Raw genomic sequence first — 20,668 nt, forward strand, 5'->3', positions numbered from 1 at the left:
GGTACCCTAATCTACCTGGTAGTTAATTGCGTTCGCCTGATAGTTCATTGGATTCATCTGGTGTCCCAGCTCTAAATCAGTCCCTGATTAGAGTGATTTAATTAAAACCAGCAGTACTCGGGTCTCTCGGCTCAGAGTTTAGAACCACTGAGCTAGCATATCAGAAATGATTTTGTTATGGCTTGAATAAAGTGTTGGAAAGTTGCAAGTGCTTATTTATTTGCGCACATTTTCTAAATGTAGAAATAGGTCAGAGTGACTTGACATGAAAGCCTACGACATATACCATTTACCCAGTGTTTACATTGAAATAAAGTGTTAACAATAGTAACTTGATATTCCTGGCCTGTGGCGTTTAGAATGCAGACCCGTTCTACCAGCTCAGAATGTGATCTCACAGTGCGCGGTTGCTCCGGTGACCAGACAAATCCCAGACTGAGAGGTTCTGCTTCGAAACAATATGTCCTGTCACTAGTGATTTGTTACAAGTTAGGTACAGTGGTCAACAGCGCAGTGTCACCATGTTGCTGAATAGAATGGTGGTATTTGGACTCTTTTGTCTGGGGATACTGTAGAGAGGCAGTGGCAATTCAAAGGCACTGGATTTGACAGGGTAAGGTTATGGGGCCTGAACTATGCTATCGGGTAGCCCGAAAATATTGTTGGTATCTCAGATTGTTCTGGCAAGTCTCACATAGAACCGTCATTGGGAGGAAGGATGTTTGAAACGATTTTTACATTTCTATCCAAAACAATGTTTTAGAAAATTATGAAAGTGGCAATTTTATGCTCTTTGTAGACCTATACATTTGATTTGTTTTACTAGGCAAGTCAGTTAAGAACAAATTCTTATTTTCAATGACGGCCTAGGAACAGTGGGTTAACTGCCTGTTCAGGGGCAGACCGACAGACTTGTACCTTGTCAGCTCGGGGGTTTGAGCTTGCAACCTTCCGGTTACTAGTCCAACGCTCTAACCACTAGACTACCCTGCTGCCCCTATACATAGCATGTATAGTTCTAAAAAGACCCTATGATGCAGACATCTTATGATACAGACGTCTTGTTGTCATTATATTCCTCATAGTGTGCTCTATGTGCATATCAAGACATATGCAGTGTCTTGATGAAATGTTTTTTTTTTAATCACATTAATTTCTTAAACAAAAAAAAATTGTAATATGTTTTTTAAATGTATTTTTAGAAATAATGTTTGGAACATTATATTCTTCAAATACATCACATTTCCAGAGTGGGCTACCAGGTACTTGTGAAGATATGACATTATTGATGTTATAGGTCATTAATTAACCAATCAAAGCAGTCCTTTACAATTGCACATTCAGTAAATCACCAACAGAGGGAGTTCTTTTTGAATCTGTTTTCCCATTCACTGTGTTGGAGGTGCTCATTAAATGCATCATCACTTAAAAATTAGCAGAGAGCCCACTCTGGAAATTTGCTGTACTTGTAGAGCGGTGGTCATCAACCCGAGCGATCTCCTGGTCGATCACCAAACATTTCTGTTTAAAAAAACCAATGATAAAGCCTTGCGTATATATTTTTGTGGGGGTTTTGTGCTGATGGTGGTAGGTGCACTTGATTCAGCAGCCCTAGCGCCGGGAAGGCAAAGAGTTTCCTTTTTGAACAATTTCCTTTGTCTGAAGGTAGAACTCTGCCTCCCCGGCAGGCCCAGAGAGCAAATCAAGTGCACCATATAGGCCTACCGCAGGCCAATCAGATAGCTCAGATCACCATGGCTGTACAGTTTCCTCAAGCCATAGACAGTAATAAGAAGCCTCGAACAATGTTAGAACCAAGACTTCAGAGAGACTAAATGAATACAGCACAGAGCTGCTGTTTTTATGACTGAGTTCCTGTTTAAGTCGCTATTCAGACTGTCAACACTTTGTTCAACACTTTCATGAGCCATAAAATGTGTGTTCTCTCTACTTACACTCAGGCTACAACCAGCACTGCAGCTGCACTAATGAGTATAGCAAAGTGTTCTGATAAGATTGCGTTGTTATATTAGTGTCTTGTCTTTTTTTATATCAAGAAATATTAAGAAGGTCTATTAAGAGGCCTTTACAGAAGGCATGTGAAGGTCTATTAAGAGGCCTTACAGGAGGCATGTGAAGGTCTATAAAGAGGCCTTACAGAAGGCATGTGAAGGTCTATTAAGAGGCCTTACAGAAGGCATGTGAAGGTCTATTAAGAGGCCTTACAGGAGGCATGTGAAGGTCTATAAAGAGGCCTTACAGAAGGCATGTGAAGGTCTATAAAGAGGCCTTACAGAAGGCATGTGAAGGTCTATAAAGAGGCCTTACAGAAGGCATGTGAAGGTCTATTAAGAGGCCTTACATAAGGCATGTGAAGGTCTATAAAGAGCCATAAGAGTCTATATGATTTTCACTGAAATAGTTTGTGGTAGAAATGTAAAAAGCATTTCAAACATCCTTCCTCCCAAAGAAGTTTCAATGTGAGAATTGGCAGAACAATCTGAGATTCCCAAAATATTTTCTGGCTATTTTCCCGGCGTGGAATCGTCTAGATAAATACAGTAAGCATTATTAGTAGTATTGGTAGAAAATACAATTTGAGAAAAATCTAATGTAACCCTTGCCAATACCTCCTCCCCTACTCACCCTATATACACCCCTTCTCTCGTCTCTTCTCTCCCATCCTCTCTCGTATCTACACCCACTCTCTTCTCCTCTACCTCTCTCCCCTCCTCTCGTATCTACACTCACTCTCTTCTCCTCTACCTCTCTCCCCTCCTCTCGTATCTACACTCACTCTCTTCTCCCCTCCTCTCTCGTATCTACACTCACCCTCTTCTCTTCTCCTCTCCTCTCTCCCCTCCTCTCTCGTAGCTACACTCACTCTCTTCTCCTCTCCTCTCTCCCCTATTCTCTCGTATCTACATTCACTCTCTTCTTCTCTCCCCTGCCCATCGTCTCTCCATCTCCTCTCCCTCCCCAGGCTGCAACCATGACCCAGAGTGGAGGTGTGAACGTGCACAGCGCGGTGGCCGAGGATCGTCTGGAGGTGCTGCAGGTGTACCGTCTGCTGCAGTGTGTACGCGAGGGAGACGCGCCCGCGATAGAGAAGATGGTGCACCTGGGCGTGCCGAACCTCATCAACCTGACAGAGCCCAGCGAGGGAAACGCCGCCATGCACCTGGCCTCCGTGGCCAACGACACCGACATGGTGCGCTTCCTACTCTCACAGGTAGGCCCGGTGTCCAATCTACCAATCATCATTTAGCGTTATCAGGCCCGGTGTCCAATCTACCAATCATCATTTAGCGTTATCAGGCCCGGTGTCCAATCTACCAATCATCATTTAGCGTTATCAGGCCCGGTGTCCAGTCTACCAATCATCATTTAGCGTTATCAGGCCCGGTGTCCAGTCTACCAATCATCATTTAGCGTTATCAGGCCCGGTGTCCAGTCTACCAATCATCATTTAGCGTTATCAGGCCCGGTGTCCAATCTACCAATCATCATTTAGCGTTATCAGGCCCGGTGTCCAGTCTACCAATCATCATTTAGCGTTATCAGGCCCGGTGTCCAGTCTACCAATCATCATTTAGCGTTATCAGGCCCGGTGTCCAGTCTACCAATCATCATTTAGCGTTATCAAAACCATCGCCTTCATCCAAAACAGGGTTCGCTGTCCTTTAAAATCCTGATACTGGTGTAGTTCCCCTATTTGTGATTACAGTACAACATCGACCAAGAGGTCTGGACCTTTGTGCCGCAGGTGGGCGTGCAGTCATTCAGTCTCTGGTTCAAGCCCTGCTCTAGCTCATTCCCTGAACCGTTACAGTATCCATCGTCATATTTCCTGCTTGTTCTTCGGGCGGTTTAGAGCAGGTTTTTACTGTTAAGCACTTTTTCACAAATGTTTTTGATAAAAACCTTTAGCTCTATTGATCTTCCCCACCGTTTCCTCCCAGGGTGCACACCCTAACATCCAGGACAAGAAGGGGCGTACGCCCGTCATCCTGGCAGCTCAGCTGGGCCATGACAACATGGTCGCCCTGCTGGCCAAGAATCACGCCAACATGGACGTGGTCGACACCGAGGGAAAAGGTAGGTAGGGAGAGGTTCTCTACCCTGCTCCCGGATCGGTTTGCACTGTCTTTACGACTCCCGTGGTCGTTGTCTGTGACAGTGAATCCCGTGATCGTTGTCTGTGACAGTGACTCCCGTGGTCGTTGTCTGTGACAGTGACTCCCGTGGTCGTTGTCTGTGATAGTGACTCCCGTGGTCGTTGTCTGTGATAGTGACTCCCGTGGTCGTTGTCTGTGACAGTGACTCCCGTGGTCATTGTCTGTGACAGTGACTCCCGTGGTCGTTGTCTGTGACAGTGACTCCCGTGGTCGTTGTCTGTGACAGTGACTCCTGTGGTCGTTGTCTGTGATAGTGACTCCCGTGGTCGTTGTCTGTGATAGTGACTCCCGTGGTCGTTGTCTGTGATAGTGAATCCCGTGGTCGTTGTCTGTGACAGTGACTCCCGTGGTCGTTGTCTGTGACAGTGACTCCCGTGGTCGTTGTCTGTGACAGTGACTCCCGTGGTCGTTGTCTGTGATAGTGACTCCTGTGGTCGTTGTCTGTGACAGTGACTCCCGTGGTCGTTGTCTGTGATAGTGACTCCCGTGGTCGTTGTCTGTGACAGTGACTCCCGTGGTCGTTGTCTGTGACAGTGACTCCCGTGGTCGTTGTCTGTGATAGTGACTCCCGTGGTCGTTGTCTGTGACAGTGACTCCCGTGGTCGTTGTCTGTGATAGTGACTCCCGTGGTCGTTGTCTGTGACAGTGACTCCCGTGGTCAAGCCAGAACGAACAGATGTGGGAGCAGGCTAAGGGATGTTGAAAATGATGGGCCAAACATCCCCAGAGCCATATACTTAGAGAGTTGGGCCAACTTTCATATCGTTCTAATTCTAGACATTCAGTGTTTAAATATTCCTCATGTTATGTTAATGGGCAGCTAACATGGCTGCCATATCATCATGTAAATGCGTCATAATGTGGAAACCTCAATGTCCCATCTCTCTAAATACATGGCTCTGAACAACACCAACTGTAGAGGAGATTTGTATCTGTTCTAACCCCCCCTAACCCTAACCTCACCTAACCCTAACCCACCTGACCCTAACCCCCCCTAACCCTAACCCCCAACCCTAACCCTCACCTAACCCTAACCCCCCCTAACCCTAACCCACCTGACCCTAGCCCCCCTGACCCTAACCCCCCCTAACCCTAACCCCAACCCCCAACCCTAACCCACCTGACCCTAACCCTAACCCACCTGACCCTAACCCCCCTAACCCTAACCACTAACCCCCAACCCTAACCCACCTAACCCTAACCCCCTCAACCCTAACCCCCTAACCCTAACCCTAAACCACCTAACCCTACCCCCCTAACCTTAACCACATAACCCCCACCCCTAACCTACCTAACCCTAACCCCCCCTAACCCTAACCACTAACCCCCAACCCTAACCCTAACCTCCCCTAACCCCCTAACCCTAACCCTAACTCACCTAACCCTAACCCCCCTAACCCTAACCACTAACCCCTAACCCACCTAACCCTAACCCCCCTAACCACCTAACCCCTAACCCCCCTAACCTACCTAACCCTAACCCCCAACCCACCTAACCCACCTAACCTTAACCCCCCCTAACCACCTACCCCCTAACCCTAACATCTTAACCCTAACAGACAAGACGTTTCTCTCCAGGCACACTGTTCTACTGCATCTCTCCCACCAAGCGTCACATGCGCTGCCTGCAGGTGGCGCTCAACAGCAAAGCCAACGTCAACAACGTGTCCACAGCCGGGACGCCCGTCTTTCTGCTGGCCTGCGAGCGCGCTCACGACTGTGAGAACATGTGCATCAGCATCCTGGAGAGAGGGGCTGACCCCAACGCCACCAACGAGGTAATCACAAGACAACCGCGCTGGAAAGAACGCAATTGGCTATGACATCATCAGACATCAAATCGCATGTTATTTGTCACATGTGCCGAATACTCTGTAAATGAGGCGTTTGGTCTTGATAAAATTAAGGGTTTTCTTTTTGTACTTTACTTCAATCCTTTCTTGAAATTATTATAAAATAGTGACAACCGAGATCTCCGCTCTCTTCCTAATACTCCGCCCTTCATTGCCTTCGTCTCCTTTACGTTGTCATTAACATTAGCCTGTTGCTGGCTCTCCTCTCCCCCCTCCAGGCGTCTGGTCGTTCGGCCCTGATGGAGGCAGCCAGGGCGGGAGCGGTAGACCTGGTCAGGGCCATCCTCCAGAAAGGGGGAAACCCCAACGCTGTGGACAAGAAGAGGATACACACTGCCCACCTCGCGGCAGAGGGGGGCTTCTTTGAGGTACTACAGAAGTGCTGGTTAACAAAAGGATACCTTAGTAATCAGGTTTAAAACCAGGTTCTTCAACATACAGTGCATTCGGAAAGTATTCAGACCCCTAGCCTTATTCTAAAATGGATTACATCGTTTTTTCCCCCTCATCAATCTACACACAATACCCCATAATGACAAAGCAAAAATGTTTTGGGAATTTGTTGCAAATTTAATCAAATAAAAAAACTGAAATACCACATTTACTCTACTCTGTTGACGCACCTTTGGCAGAGATTACAGCCTTGACCCTTCTTGGGTATGACGCTACAAGCTTAGCACACCTGTATTTGGGGAGTTTCTCCCATTTTTCTCTGTAGATCCTCTCAATCCCTGTCAGGTTGGATGGGGAGTGTCCCTGCACAGCTTTTTCCAGGTCTCTCCAGAGACTGGATTAGATTGGATTCAAGTCTAGGCTCTGGCTGGGCCACTCAAGGACCTTCAGAGACTTGTCCCGAAGCTACTCCTGCGTTGTCTTGGCTGTGTGCTTAGGGTCATTGTCCTGTTGGAAGGTGAACCTTCGCCCCAGTCTGAGGTCCTGAGCAGGTTTTCATCAAGGATCTCTCTGTACTTTGCTCCGTTCATCTTTCCCTCGATGCTGACTAGTCTCCCAGTCCCTGCCACTGAAAAACATCCACACAGCATGATGCTTCCACCACCATGCTTCACTGTAGGGATGGTTCCAAGTTTCCTCCAGACATGACGCTTGGCATTCAGGCCAAAGAGTTCAATCTTGGTTTCATCAGACCAGAGAATCGTGTTTCTCATGGTCTGAGAGTTCTTTAGGTGCCTTTTGTGAAACTCCAAGCGGGCTGTCATTTGCTGTCACTGAGGAGTCTGGCCACTCTACCATAAAGGCCTGATTGGTAGAGTGCTGCAGAGATGGTTGTCCTTCTGGAAGGTTCTCCCATCTCCACAGAGGAACTCTGGAGCTCTGTCAGAGTGACCATTGGGTTCTGACCAAGGTCCTTCTCCCCTGATTTCTCAGTTTGGCCGGGTGGCCAGCTCTCGGAAGAGTCTTGGTGGTTCCAAACGTCTTCCATTTAAGAATTATGGAGGCCACTATGTTCTTGGGGACCTTCAATGCTGCAGACGTTTTTTGGTACCCTTCCCCAGATCTGTGCCTCGACACAAACCTGTCTCGGAGCTCTACTGGAATTCCTTCAACCTCATGGGTTGGTTTTTGCTCTGACATGCACCATCAACTGTGAGACCTTATATAGACAGGTGTGTGCCTTTCCAAATCATGTCCAATTACATTTACCACAGGTGGATTCCAATCAAGTTGTAGAATCATCTCAAGGATGATCAATGGAAACAGGATTAACCTGAGCTCAATTTCAAGTCTCAAATTGTCTGAATATTTATGTAAAAAAAGGCATTTCTGTTTTTATTTTAAATACATTTGCAAAACTTTCTAAACCTGTTTTCACTTTGTCATTATAGGTTATTATTTGTAGATTGATGAGGAAATGTGTTTATTTAATCCCTTTTAGAACAAGGCTGTAAAGGTAACAAAATGTGGAAAAAGGGTCTGAATAGTTTCCTGCTGCACTAAACTGTTATAGGAAGTGGCTACATGACGAACACAGGCTGGAATTTTTCAGAAAGGCTGTATTTCATAATGGCCCATTTATTTTCAAAGCCTAGGGAAAAATAAATAATAAATGAACGATAAATGTATTGTTTGTATAATGTGACATGGTGGCGTTAGACGGACCCTCTAGCGTTAGACAGACCCTATACTTGCTATGATGATTAATTATGCATTTAATTTGTCAAATGTTATTTTGTTTTTGCATTTTGTGCAAACATGCTTACAGAAATAGTGTCTCATAAGCCCATATGGGCTAGGCACCAATTGGTGTATGACACTGAAATAAAAATGAATAGGTTTGCAAAGGGAACTACCTGCATTTTGGTAACTTAAGTTTTTGGAGGGCAAACTGGTGGCAGTTGTGAAAAACGTCAATGGTTGGAAGAGTTGTAAAGTTAATAAAAAATGATTCCATTGTTGATTAGATGTTTTTTTTTATTAACTAGGCTATTTTCTCTTGAACCATATGGTCTATCTATCCACTAGAAACTCATGTACTGTATGGACACATGTACAGTACCAGTCAAAAGTTTGGACACACCTACTTATTCAAGGGTTTTTCTAGATTTGTACTATTTTCTACATTGTAGAATAATAGTGAAGACATCAAACCTATTAAATAACACAAATGGAATCATGTAGTAACCAAAAAAAGTGTTCAACAAATCAAAATATATTTGAGATTCTTCAAATAGCCGCCCTTTGCCTTGATGACAGCTTTGCACGCTCTTGGCATTCTCTCAACCAGCTTCATGAGGTAGTCACCTGGAAGACGGTTCAATTAACAGGTGTGCCTTGTTAAAAGTTAATTTGTGGGATTTCTTTCCTTTGTAATGCGTTTGAGCCAATCATTTGTGTTGTGACAAGGTAGGGCTGGTATACAGAAGATAGCCCTATTTGGTAAAAGACCAAGTCCATATTATGACAAGAACAGCTCAAATAAGCAAAGAGAAATGACAATCCATCATTACTTAAAGACATGAAGGTCAGTCAATTTGGAACATTTCAAGAACTTGAAAGTTTCTTCCAGTGCAGTCGAAAAAAACATCAAGTGCTGTGAAGAAACTGGCTCTCATGAGGACTGCCACAGGACAGGGAGACCCAGAGTTACCTCTGCTGCAGAGGATAAGTTCATTAGAGTTACCTGGCTCTCATGAGGACCGCCACAGGACAGGGAGACCCAGAGTTACCTCTGCTGCAGAGGATAAGTTCATTAGAGTTACCTGGCTCTCATGAGGACCGCCACAGGAAAGGAAGACCCAGAGTTACCTCTGCTGCAGAGGATAAGTTCATTAGAGTTACCTGGCTCTCATGAGGACCGCCACAGGAAAGGAAGACCCAGAGTTACCTCTTCTGCAGAGGATAAGTTCATTAGAGTTACCTGGCTCTCATGAGGACCGCCACAGGAAAGGAAGACCCAGAGTTACCTCTTCTGCAGAGGATAAGTTCATTAGCGTTACCTGGCTCTCATGAGGACCGCCACAGGAAAGGAAGACCCAGAGTTACCACTGCTGCAGAGGATAAGTTCATTAGAGTTACCAGCACCTCAAATTGCATCCCAAATAAATGCTTCACAGAGTTAATGAAACAGACACATCTCAACATCAACTGTTCAGGGGAGACTGCGTGAATCAGGCCTTCATTTTTTTATTTCACCTTTATTTAACCAGGTAGGCAAGTTGAGAACAAGTTCTCATTTACAACTGTGACCTGGCCAAGATAAAGCAAAGCAGTTCAACAGATACAACAACACAGAGTTACACATGGAGTAAAACAAACATACAGTCAATAATACAGTATAAACAAGTCTATATACGATGTGAGCAAATGAGGTGAGATAAGGGAGATAAAGGCAATAAAAAGGCCACGGTGGCGAAGTAAATAAAATATAGCAATTAGAAGAACTGGAATGGTAGATTTGCAGTAGATGAATGTTCAAAGTAGAAATACTGGGGTGCAAGGGAGCAAAATAAATAAATATATACAGTAAATAAATGTATGGTCGAATTTCTGCAAATAAAACACTACTAAAGGACACCAATAATAAGAAGAGACTTGATTGGGCCAAGAAACATGAGCAATGGACATTAAACAGGTGGAAATCTGTCCTCTGGTCTGATGAGTCCAAATTTTAGATTTTTGGTTCCAACCGCCGTGTCTTTGTGAGACGCAGAGCAGGTGAACGGATGATCTCCGCATGTGAGGTTCCCACTGTGAAGCATGGAGGAGGGGGTGTGATGGTGTGGGGGTGCTAAAATATTGTGATTTTTAAAAAACACTTTTTTTGGTTACTACATGATTCTATATGTGTTATTTAATAGTTTTTAATGTATTTACTATTATTTTACAATGTAGAAAATAGTAAAACATTTTTAAAAAACCTTGAATGATTAGGTGTGTTCAAACTTTTGACTGGTACTGTACACAAAAATGTAATACTATATAGGAATATATATATATTTTTTAAAGTTATTACCAAGTTAAGTACATTACCAACGTTACCGCCCATTACCAACGTTACCGCCCATTACCAACGTTACCGCCCATTGCCATAGATGACCTGTTAATGACCAAAATTACCGTAACTTTGGTAAATTACTGCTAGCTTTGCAACCCTAAAAATAAATCAAATTGATAGATTAGGTCTAATTCTCTTTTCCCTTCCAGGTGATAGTGGTGCTGTCTGCTTACTCTGCAGACTTGAGTGTGACTGCCTTGGACGGGAACACCCCCTTGCACTTGGCTGCAGCTGGAGGCTTCACTGAGTGCTGCAGGTTCCTGGCTCAGAGAGGTGGGGAACCTGCCTGACTGACTGGGCAGAGAGCCCACGGGTTGTGCAGGCTTTGGTTCCAGCCCAGCACTGCTAGCACACTGAATTCAATAAATCAGTCAACTGCTCATGAAGACATTTGATTGGCCGAATCGGATGTTTTAGTGATGGGATGGGTTTTAGTGACGGAACAAAAAGCCTGCACACCCTGTACCTCTCTAGGACCACGGGTGTTGACCTCTCTTTCATACACAGAAGATTAGAAAGTCTCTAACCCCAGCACCATATATACTGTAGCTAAAGTCAAGCAACTCTAACCCAGCACCATATATACTGTAGATAAAGCCAGCCAACTCTTACCTGTAGATTACATTTTAAAATTCAATATGCCTCCTGTGTCTACCCCAGGCTGCAACGCCAAGCTGAAGAACACAGAGGGTTTCATCCCCAGTCAGATTGCCAAGAACAACAACCAGAAGCCAGCCATGAAGGAGCTGAAGAAGGCAGAGCGTCTGGAGGTGAAGTTCTCCAAACCGGGCGCCGTCAATCCCAATGAGCTGTGGGCGCTCACGCTGCACGACTGGTCCTGCGAACACGAGGCGTCGCTTCGCACCGCCATGGAGATCGCTGAGGAGGCTGTGGGTCCCATGGAGACGGTTACCCGGGAGACGTTTGTGGCGGTACTGCAGGATCACCGAGCGCCAGTGGATGACGAGAACCTCCAGAAGGTCATTCTAGAACTGATTGTCATTCTAGAATGTATAGAGCTGATGTTTAACTGTGTGTGTTTGATATCTGATCTGTGGGATGTTGGGTTGTCTTCTTGTTTATGGCTTTAATGGACAACCCTCATGGGCAAAGCAGTACATTTTCTACACAGTGACTCTGGTCTACAGTAGTTCAATAGAAAGGTGAATAGGGTGTAATTTGAGAAGCAGACAGTTTAGTATAGTGTTTTACATTGTGCTCTTATTCTGCAGTATGTCCTGATCTATAGCTTCATGGATGCCAGAAGAAAAACACTTGAATTAAAATGAATCGTTGTGATTATTTCTATCCAGGTGATTCTGGAGCACGACAAGAAGCGCGAGGGACTGATCAACGTGACTGATTTCTTCAAAGGGGTGCGCTACCTCCAAAAAGCCTTTACCCTTCCCTCCTACGAGCCCAAGAAGAAGAAAGCCGGGAAAGGGGGGAAGGGGAAAAAGAAAGGTAAGTTCGTCCTCCCCATGCCCATTTGCATTGTCCCTCCGGAGCTCATCTTCCGGCGCGAGGACGGCGGGCCCCCAAACTTCATGGTGGAGAGCTACCAGCAGTTCACCGACACCAAGCGGTTCGACCGCGACCACCCGCCGGGCCACCCCATCGAAGACGACTCAGCGTGGTACGTGGACGAGCCGGAGAAAATCTATATCAACATCAACTACTGTGTGAAGACGGGGGACCTGGAGTCTCTGAGCCTGGCCTTCAGTCAGGGGGTCCCTGTGGATGTGAAGGACTGCTACTATAAGACGCCCCTGATGACCGCCTGCGGGAGCGGGAACTACGAGGTGGCCAAGTTCCTCATCAGCCTGGGGTGAGCAATGAGCGTTATACCATGGTGGTGGTCAATTCCATTTCAATTCCAGTCAATTAAGAAAGTTAACCAAATACCAATTCCAAATGTTCCTAATTGAAAAGCATGAAAAAATGATTGGAATTGCAATTTGAATTGAAAATGGAATTGACCCCAATCCTGGTGAGCAATGAGCATTATACAGCCCTCATTTTCAGTGCTGATGCTGGTTTATTCAGTAGTGATCAGGTCTCAGTGCTGATGCTGGTTTATACAGTAGTGATCAGGTCTCAGTGCTGATGCTGGTTTATTCAGTAGTGATCAGCTCTCAGTGCTGATGCTGGTTTATTCAGTAGTGATCAGGTCTCAGTGCTGATGCTGGTTTATACAGTAGTGATCAGGTCTCAGTGCTGATGCTGGTTTATTCAGTAGTGATCAGCTCTCAGTGCTGATGCTGGTTTATTCAGTAGTGATCAGGTCTCAGTGCTGATGCTGGTTTAATCAGTAGTGATCAGGTCTCAGTGCTGATGCTGGTTTATACAGTAGTGATCAGCTCTCAGTGCTGATGCTGGTTTATTCAGTAGTGATCAGGTCTCAGTGCTGATGCTGGTTTAATCAGTAGTGATCAGGTCTCAGTGCTGATGCTGGTTTAATCAGTAGTGATCAGGTCTCAGTGCTGATGCTGGTTTATACAGTAGTGATCAGGTCTCAGTGCTGATGCTGGTTTATTCAGTAGTGATCAGCTCTCAGTGCTGATGCTGGTTTAATCAGTAGTGATCAGGTCTCAGTGCTGATGCTGGTTTATACAGTAGTGATCAGCTCTCAGTGCTGATGCTGGTTTATTCAGTAGTGATCAGGTCTCAGTGCTGATGCTGGTTTAATCAGTAGTGATCAGGTCTCAGTGCTGATGCTGGTTTAATCAGTAGTGATCAGGTCTCAGTGCTGATGCTGGTTTAATCAGTAGTGATCAGGTCTCAGTGCTGATGCTGGTTTATTCAGTAGTGATCAGGTCTCAGTGCTGATGCTGGTTTAATCAGTAGTGATCAGGTCTCAATGCTGATGCTGGTTTAATCAGTAGTGATCAGGTCTCAGTGCTGATGCTGGTTTATTCAGTAGTGATCAGGTCTCAGTGCTGATGCTGGTTTATTCAGTAGTGATCAGGTCTCAGTGCTGATGCTGGTTTATTCAGTAGTGATCAGGTCTCAGTGCTGATTCTGGTTTAATCAGTAGTGATCAGGTCTCAGTGCTGATGCTGGTTTATTCAGTAGTGATCAGGTCTCAGTGCTGATGCTGGTTTAATCAGTAGTGATCAGGTCTCAGTGCTGATGCTGGTTTATTCAGTAGTGATCAGGTCTCAGTGCTGATGCTGGTTTATTCAGTAGTGATCAGGTCTCAGTGCTGATGCTGGTTTATTCAGTAGTGATCAGGTCTCAGTGCTGATTCTGGTTTATTCAGTAGTGATCAGGTCTCAGTGCTGATGCTGGTTTATTCAGTAGTGATCAGGTCTCAGTGCTGATTCTGGTTTAATCAGTAGTGAGGTCTCAGTGCTGATTCTGGTTTAATCAGTAGTGATCAGGTCTCAGTGCTGATGCTGGTTTATTCAGTAGTGATCAGGTCTCAGTGCTGATGCTGGTTTAATCAGTAGTGATCAGGTCTCAGTGCTGATGCTGGTTTATTCAGTAGTGATCAGGTCTCAGTGCTGATGCTGGTTTATTCAGTAGTGATCAGGTCTCAGTGCTGATGCTGGTTTATTCAGTAGTGATCAGGTCTCAGTGCTGATGCTGGTTTATTCAGTAGTGATCCGTTTTTTTTATTGATCATTAGTCAATGAGCTCTGGACCACAAGGGGCTTTCACTTATCAAGTCTATTGATCCCTATTCTGAGTGAATTTTATTCGATACTTGCCGATGCATCTTTACTGGTTTGGTGGGTGGTTAATCGGGTGGTTAATCGGGTGGTTAATCGGTCAGTGATCAGGTTATTAATCAGGTATATGGATCTGCTACAGTGCTGACGTGACCACGTGCGACCAGTTCAGTTGGACACCGCTGCACCACGCCTCCCATGCAGGCCAGGTGGACATCGTGGACCTCCTGGTGCATTCTGGGTCAGTGGTGGACGCCGTGGCCATGAATGGAGCCACACCCCTCATGAGGGCCATCGAGAGCTGCAGACCGTGCTGTGTGGACTACCTCATCAAGGCCGGAGCCAAGGTGCAGGCAGAGAACAAGAAAGGTACTACTATTCATACTCTGTACACAAACGGATGACTCTTTTAAACGCTTGGTAAGACTGGTCAAAAGGTAGTGGACAAAACATTAGGGACACCTGCTCTTTCCATGACATAGACTGACCAGGTGAATCCAGGTGAAAGCTTTTGATCCCTTATTGACGTCACTTGTTAAATCCACTTCAATCAGTGTAGATGAAGGGGAGGAGACGGGTTAAAGAAGGATTTCAATAGCCCTTTTGAGAAAATGGAGACATGGATTGTGTATATGTGCCATTCAGAGGGTGAATGGGCAAGACAAAAATATTTAAGTGCCTTTGAATGGGGTATGTTAGTAGGTGCCAGGCGCACCGGTTTGAGTGTGTCAAGAACTGCAGCGCTGCTGTTTTTTTTTCACGCTAAACAGTTTCCTGTTTGTATGAAGAATGGTCCAGCACCCAAAGGACATCCAGCCAATTTGACACAACTGTGGGAAGCATTGGAGTCAACATGGGGCCAGCATCCCTGTGGAACGCTTTCGACACCTTGTAGTCCATGACCTCAATATTAGAAAGGTGTTCCTAATGTTTTCTCCACTCAGTGTATCGGGAATAGGGTGGCATGTTCATGTTATCAAAAGTCCAGCAGATGGCCCTGTTTCCCTTGATGTGATGTATTCCTCCACTCCCCTCCAGCCCTCCCACCTCCTTCCCGGCCCCAACCCTCTCCAGCCCTCCCACCTCCCCCGCAACCTCTTCCAGCCCAGCTCACAGTTTCTGGCTCCTCACTCACGCGTGAAATTAAAATGTGATACGATAACAGGTCTATCATCTCCAAAATCCCTGTAGCAACTGTGGACAGGTGGAGAGAAAGGTGCAGGATAGAGGACTACTGTTATGTATGGTGCAGGATAGAGGACTACTGTTATGTATGAAAGGTGCAGGATAGAGGACTACTGTTATGTATGAAAAGTCCAGAGTAGAGGACTACTGTTATGTATGGTGCAGGATAGAGGACTACTGTTATGTATGAAAGGTCCAGAGTAGAGGACTACTGTTATGTATGGTGCAGGATAGAGGACTACTGTTATGTATGGTGCAGGATAGAGGACTACTGTTATGTATGGTGCAGGATAGAGGACTACTGTTATGTATGGTGCAGGATAGAGGACTACTGTTATGTATGAAAGGTCCAGAGTAGTTGTTATGTTAGTAGTCTGTTATGTTATCTATGCTATTTCTTGTCCACATTGATTTCCAATTATTACCTCCATTATTACCTCCATTACCTCCATGTGTATCAGTGTATCACTGGTTTAGATTGTAATATACACTACCATTCAAAGGTTTGGTGTCTCTTAGAAATGTCCTTGTTTTTGAAAGAAAGTCATTTTTTTTGTCCATTTTTAAAATAACATCAGATTGATCAGAAACACAGTGTAGACATTGTTAATGTTGTAAATGACTATTGTAGCTGGAAATGGTTGATATTTAATGGAATATCTACATAGGCATACAGAGGCCCATTATCAGCAACCATCACTCCTGTGTTCCAATGACACGTTGTGTTAGCTAATCCAAGTTTATCATTTTAAAAGGCCAAAAAGGCCCTTTTGCAATTATGTTAGCACAGTTGAAAACTGTTGTTCTGATTAAAGAAGCAATAAAACTGGCCTTCTTTAGACTACGTGAGTATCTGGAGCATCAGCATTTGTGGGTTCGTTTACAGGCTCAAAATGGCCATAAACAAATAACTTTCTTCTTGAAACTCATCAGTCTATTCTTGTTCTGAGAAATGAAGGCTATTCCATGTGAGAAATTGCCAAGAAACTGAAGATCTTATACAACGCTGTGTACTACTCCCTTCACAGAACAGTGTAAAATGGCTCTAACCAGAATATATTTTGCCAAAATAATCCATCCACCTGATAGGTGTGGCATATCAATAAGCTAATTAAACAGCATGATCATTACACAGGTGCAGCTGTGCTGGGGACAATGAAAGGCTCCTCTAAAATGTGCAGTTTTGTCACCCAACACAATTCCACACAACACAATGACTGAGCGTGCAATTGGCATGCTGACTGCAGGAATGTCCACCAGAGCTGTTGCCAGTGAATGGAATGTTAATTTCTCTACCATAAGCCGCCTCCAACATTGTTTTAAAGAATTTGGCAGTACGTCCAACCAGCCTCACAACCTCAGACCACATGTAACCACGCCAGCCAAGGACCTCCACATCCGGCTTCTTTATCCACGGGATCGTCTGAAACCAGCCACCCGGACAGCTGATGAAACTGAGGAGTATTTCTGTCTGTAAAAAGGCCCTTTTCTGGAGAAAAACTCAGTCTAATCGACTGGACCAGGCCCAAGTGGGTGGGCCTATGCCCGCCCAGGCCCACCCATGGCTGTGCCCCTGCCCAGTCATGTGAAATCAATAGATTAGGGCCTAATGAATGTATTTCAATTGACTGTTTTCCTTCTATGAACAAACTGTAACTTTGCAAAATCTTAGAAATTGTTGCATGTTACAATCATATAATAATATAGGCCATTTAGCCAATGCTTTTATCATAATTGACTTAGTCATGTGAGAATAAACTTTTCTTCTTTTTTTTACACACGGGTGGTCCCGGGAATTGAACTCACTGTCCTGGCGTCACAAGCTCCACGCTCTGTCAACCGAGCTCTGTAAGACCACCGTGTATCTAGAGCATGTGTAACTGCTTTAGCTACTGTTAAGTTACTCAGGAAGGTACAGAATAGGGTTCTAATTAAAACGCTATGGGTCTCATTTCAGAGCAGAATTGCATGGACATTGCCAGAGCATATGGAGACATCAGGATAACTGATCTGGTCCAGGCTAAGTTTGACAGCCTCCCCAAGTCCAAGGAGGGGAAGGGGAAGGGAGGAGGTAAACCTGTGGCCAAGCTAGCCAGTCTAGCTGCTCCTAAGGTAAATAACTACCTGGTTGTGGGGTTATGTTATTTCCTCACCATGGTTACAAACATACACATACTGCAGACTAGTTTTATGTGTCTTGTATATACACTGAGTGGACAAAACATTAAGAACATCTGCTCTCTCCGTGACATAGACTGACCAGGTGAATCCAGGTGAAAGCTATGATCCCTTATTGATGTCACTTGTTAAATCCACTTCATTCAGTTTAGATGAAGGGGAGGAGACAGGTTCTAGTGAGATTTTTGAGACCTGGATTGTGTTAATATGTGCTATTCAGAGGGTGAATGGGCAAGACAAAATATCTCAGTGCTTTCGAATGGGGTATGGTAGTAGGTGCCAGGTGCACCGGTTTGAGTGTGTCAAGAACTGCAACGCTGCTGAGTATTTCACGCTCGGCAGTTTCCCCGTGTGTATCAATAACGGTCCAGCACCCAAAGGACATCCAGCCGACTGGACACAACTGTGGGGAAAGATTGGAGTCAACATGGACCAGCATCCCTGTGGAACTCTTTAGACACCTTGTTGAGTCCATGCCCCCGATGAATTGAGGCTGTTCTGAGGAAAGTGGGGGGGGGGGGGGGGGGTGCAACTCAATATTAGGATGATGTTCCTTATGTTTGGTAAACTCAGTGTGTTTTTTAAAAATGTATGCCATATGCTTCAATATGTATGTTATTTGCTATGTGTGTTATGTGTAGTGTTTGATTTGATGTGTGGATCTGCCTGTGCATGTGTGTCTTCGTGTGTAACGTTTGTGTGCGTGTGTGTGTGTTTCCGTCTATCCGTCTCCATCCAGTCTGACTCTGTGTCTGCGACCTCCTCTGAGACGACGGTGAGGAAGGTTTCTCTGAAGGACAACATCATCTTCCTCAACACCCAGATCACCAGCGGAGCCACCAACCGCCTCGACATCAGCTTTGTGCCAAAAACAGTAGGTTCCCACTTCTCCGCTTCCTCCGTGACAGAAGGCACCTGATCTAGCCAATGACCTCATCCTTTGATTAGCCTGTTGTTTTGTTCTCAACTTGTTTTTGCTATGGAGGCACTCTTAGGTGGCTATTACATAACGTCAATTTCTTTCTCCCTCCTCCCCTTTGTCTCGCTCTGCTGCCCCTCCTCCCCACTCTTTGTTTCGTTCTGCTGCCCCTCTCCCCCCTCTTTGTCTCGCTCTGCTGCCCCTCTCCCACCTCTTTGTCTCGCTCTGCTGCCCCTCTCCCACCTCTTTGTCTCGCTCTGCTGTCCCTCCCCTCCCTCTTGGTTCGCTCTGCTGTCCCTCCCCTCCCTCTTGGTTCACTCTGCTGTCTCTCCCCTCCCTCTTTGTTCGCTCTACTGTCCCTCCCCTCCCTCTTGGTTCGCTCTGCTGTCCCTCCCCTCCCTCTTGGTTCGCTCTGCTGTCCCTCCCCTCCCTCTTGGTTTCGCTCTGCTGTCCCTCCCCTCCCTCTTGGTTCGCTCTGCTGTCCCTCCCCTCCCTCTTGGTTCGCTCTGCTGTCCCTCCCCTCCCTCTTGGTTCGCTCTGCTGTCCCTCCCCTCCCTCTTGGTTCGCTCTGCTGTCCCTCTCCCCCCTCTTTGTCTCACTCTGCTGCCCCTCTCCCCCCTCTTTGTCTCTGCTGCCCCTCTCCCCCCTCCTTGTTTCACTCTGCTGCCCCCCCCCTTTGTCTCTGCTGCTCCTCTCCCCTCTCTTTGTCTCTGCTGCCCCTCCCCCCTCTTTGTTTCTCTCTGCTGCCCCTCCCCCCTCTTTGTTTCTCTCTGCTGCCCCTCCCCCCTCTTTGTTTCTCTCTGCTGCCCCTCTCCCCTCTTTGTTTCTCTCTGCTGCCCCTCTCCCCTCTTTGTTTCTCTCTGCTGCCCCCCCCCTCTTTGTTTCTCTCTGCTGCCCCTCCCCCCTCTTTGTCTCGCTCTGCTGCCCCTCTCCCCCCTTTGTCTTGCTCTGCTGCCCCTCTCCCCCCCTTTGTCTCACTCTGCTGCCCCTCTCCCACCCCACCCTCTTTGTCTCACTCTGCTGTCCCCCCCTCTTTGGATCGCTCTGCTGCCCCTCTCCCACCCCACCCTCTTTGTCTCACTCTGCTGTCCCCCCCCCCATTGTCTCGCTCTGCTGCCCCTCTCCCCCCTTTGTCTTGCTCTGCTGCCCCTCTCCCCCCCTTTGTCTCACTCTGCTGCCCCTCTCCCACCCCACCCTCTTTGTCTCACTCTGCTGTCCCCCCTCTTTGGATCGCTCTGCTGCCCCTCTCCCACCCCACCCTCTTTGTCTCACTCTGCTGTCCCCCCCCCATTGTTTCGCTCTGCTGCCCCTCCCACCCCCCTCTCTCTTTTTTTCTCACTCTAACATCTCTTCTCTCTATTTCTCTCCCGATCTTTCCTTCTCTCTTTCTCCCCTTCTCTAATTCTCTCTCTCTCTCTCTCTCCCTCCTCACTCCCTTGTCAGGTGTGGGGCAAGCAGCTGACCAGCAGCCAGCTGATTGAGAGGAAGGAGGAGAGGAGAGACCGTCTGTCCTACGAGGTGGACTTTGAGGACTTCATGATGCCTTTCAACCAGAACATCAGGCAGAAGGCCCAGGAACTGGGAGGCCTCGACAACTGACACAGACAGGCTGTCCCAAATGGAACCCCTTTCCTATTATATAGTGCACTACATTTGACCAGGGCCCATAGGGCACAAACATAGTGTTTGTCAACATAGTGCAGTAAATGGGGAATAGGGTGCCATTTCAGATGCACGCAGAAAGAGACAAAAATAAACCACATGTCCAGTCAGTTTTGATTCAACTAGCAGTTTTTATAATGCCAGCATGCTATCATATTGTTACTGAAATACAGGTCACATATACCATATTGTAGCATTGTAACATAACGATAGACACCATAGTTCTTAGTACATCACAGGAGGTAGGTGGCATCTTCATTGGGGAGAATGGGCTTGTGGTAATGACTGGAGCGGTATCAGTGGAATGGGATCAAATACATCAAACACGTGGTTTATTCCATTCGCTCTGTTCCAGACATTATTATGAGCCGTCCTCTCCTCAGCAGCCTCCTGTGCTCTACATGTTTTAATTAAAGTTAATAGTAGTTGATAGGAGTTGATAGTATAGGAGTTGATAGGAGTTAATAGTATAGGAGTTGATAGGAGTTAATAGTATAGGAGTTGAT

At 46.1% G+C, this 20,668-nt stretch overlaps 1 protein-coding gene across 2 annotated transcripts; it reads left to right on the plus strand.

Annotated features, from left to right (window-relative positions):
- Positions 1-364: 364 nt before the first annotated feature.
- Positions 365-20,272, plus strand: LOC109893823 (ankyrin repeat and EF-hand domain-containing protein 1). 2 transcript variants are annotated; one of them, XM_031829243.1, is made up of 12 exons: positions 365-613; positions 2,984-3,232; positions 3,963-4,098; positions 5,757-5,956; positions 6,250-6,399; positions 10,694-10,817; positions 11,205-11,524; positions 11,858-12,372; positions 14,361-14,587; positions 17,361-17,515; positions 18,321-18,455; positions 19,944-20,272. In XM_031829243.1, the coding sequence occupies exons 2-12, from the start codon at positions 2,993-2,995 to the stop codon at positions 20,097-20,099; spliced, it is 2,358 nt and encodes a 785-aa protein (XP_031685103.1). In that variant the 5' UTR covers positions 365-613; positions 2,984-2,992; the 3' UTR covers positions 20,100-20,272. The 2 variants fall into 2 exon arrangements, with proteins under 2 accessions (XP_031685103.1, XP_031685104.1); XM_031829244.1 differs by lacking the exon at positions 365-613 and having other exon boundaries at positions 2,914-3,232.
- The last annotated feature ends 396 nt before the right edge of the window (positions 20,273-20,668 follow it).

The sequence above is a fragment of the Oncorhynchus kisutch genome, linkage group LG7, assembly GCF_002021735.2.
Source record: "Oncorhynchus kisutch isolate 150728-3 linkage group LG7, Okis_V2, whole genome shotgun sequence".
Lineage (NCBI taxonomy): Eukaryota > Metazoa > Chordata > Actinopteri > Salmoniformes > Salmonidae > Oncorhynchus > Oncorhynchus kisutch.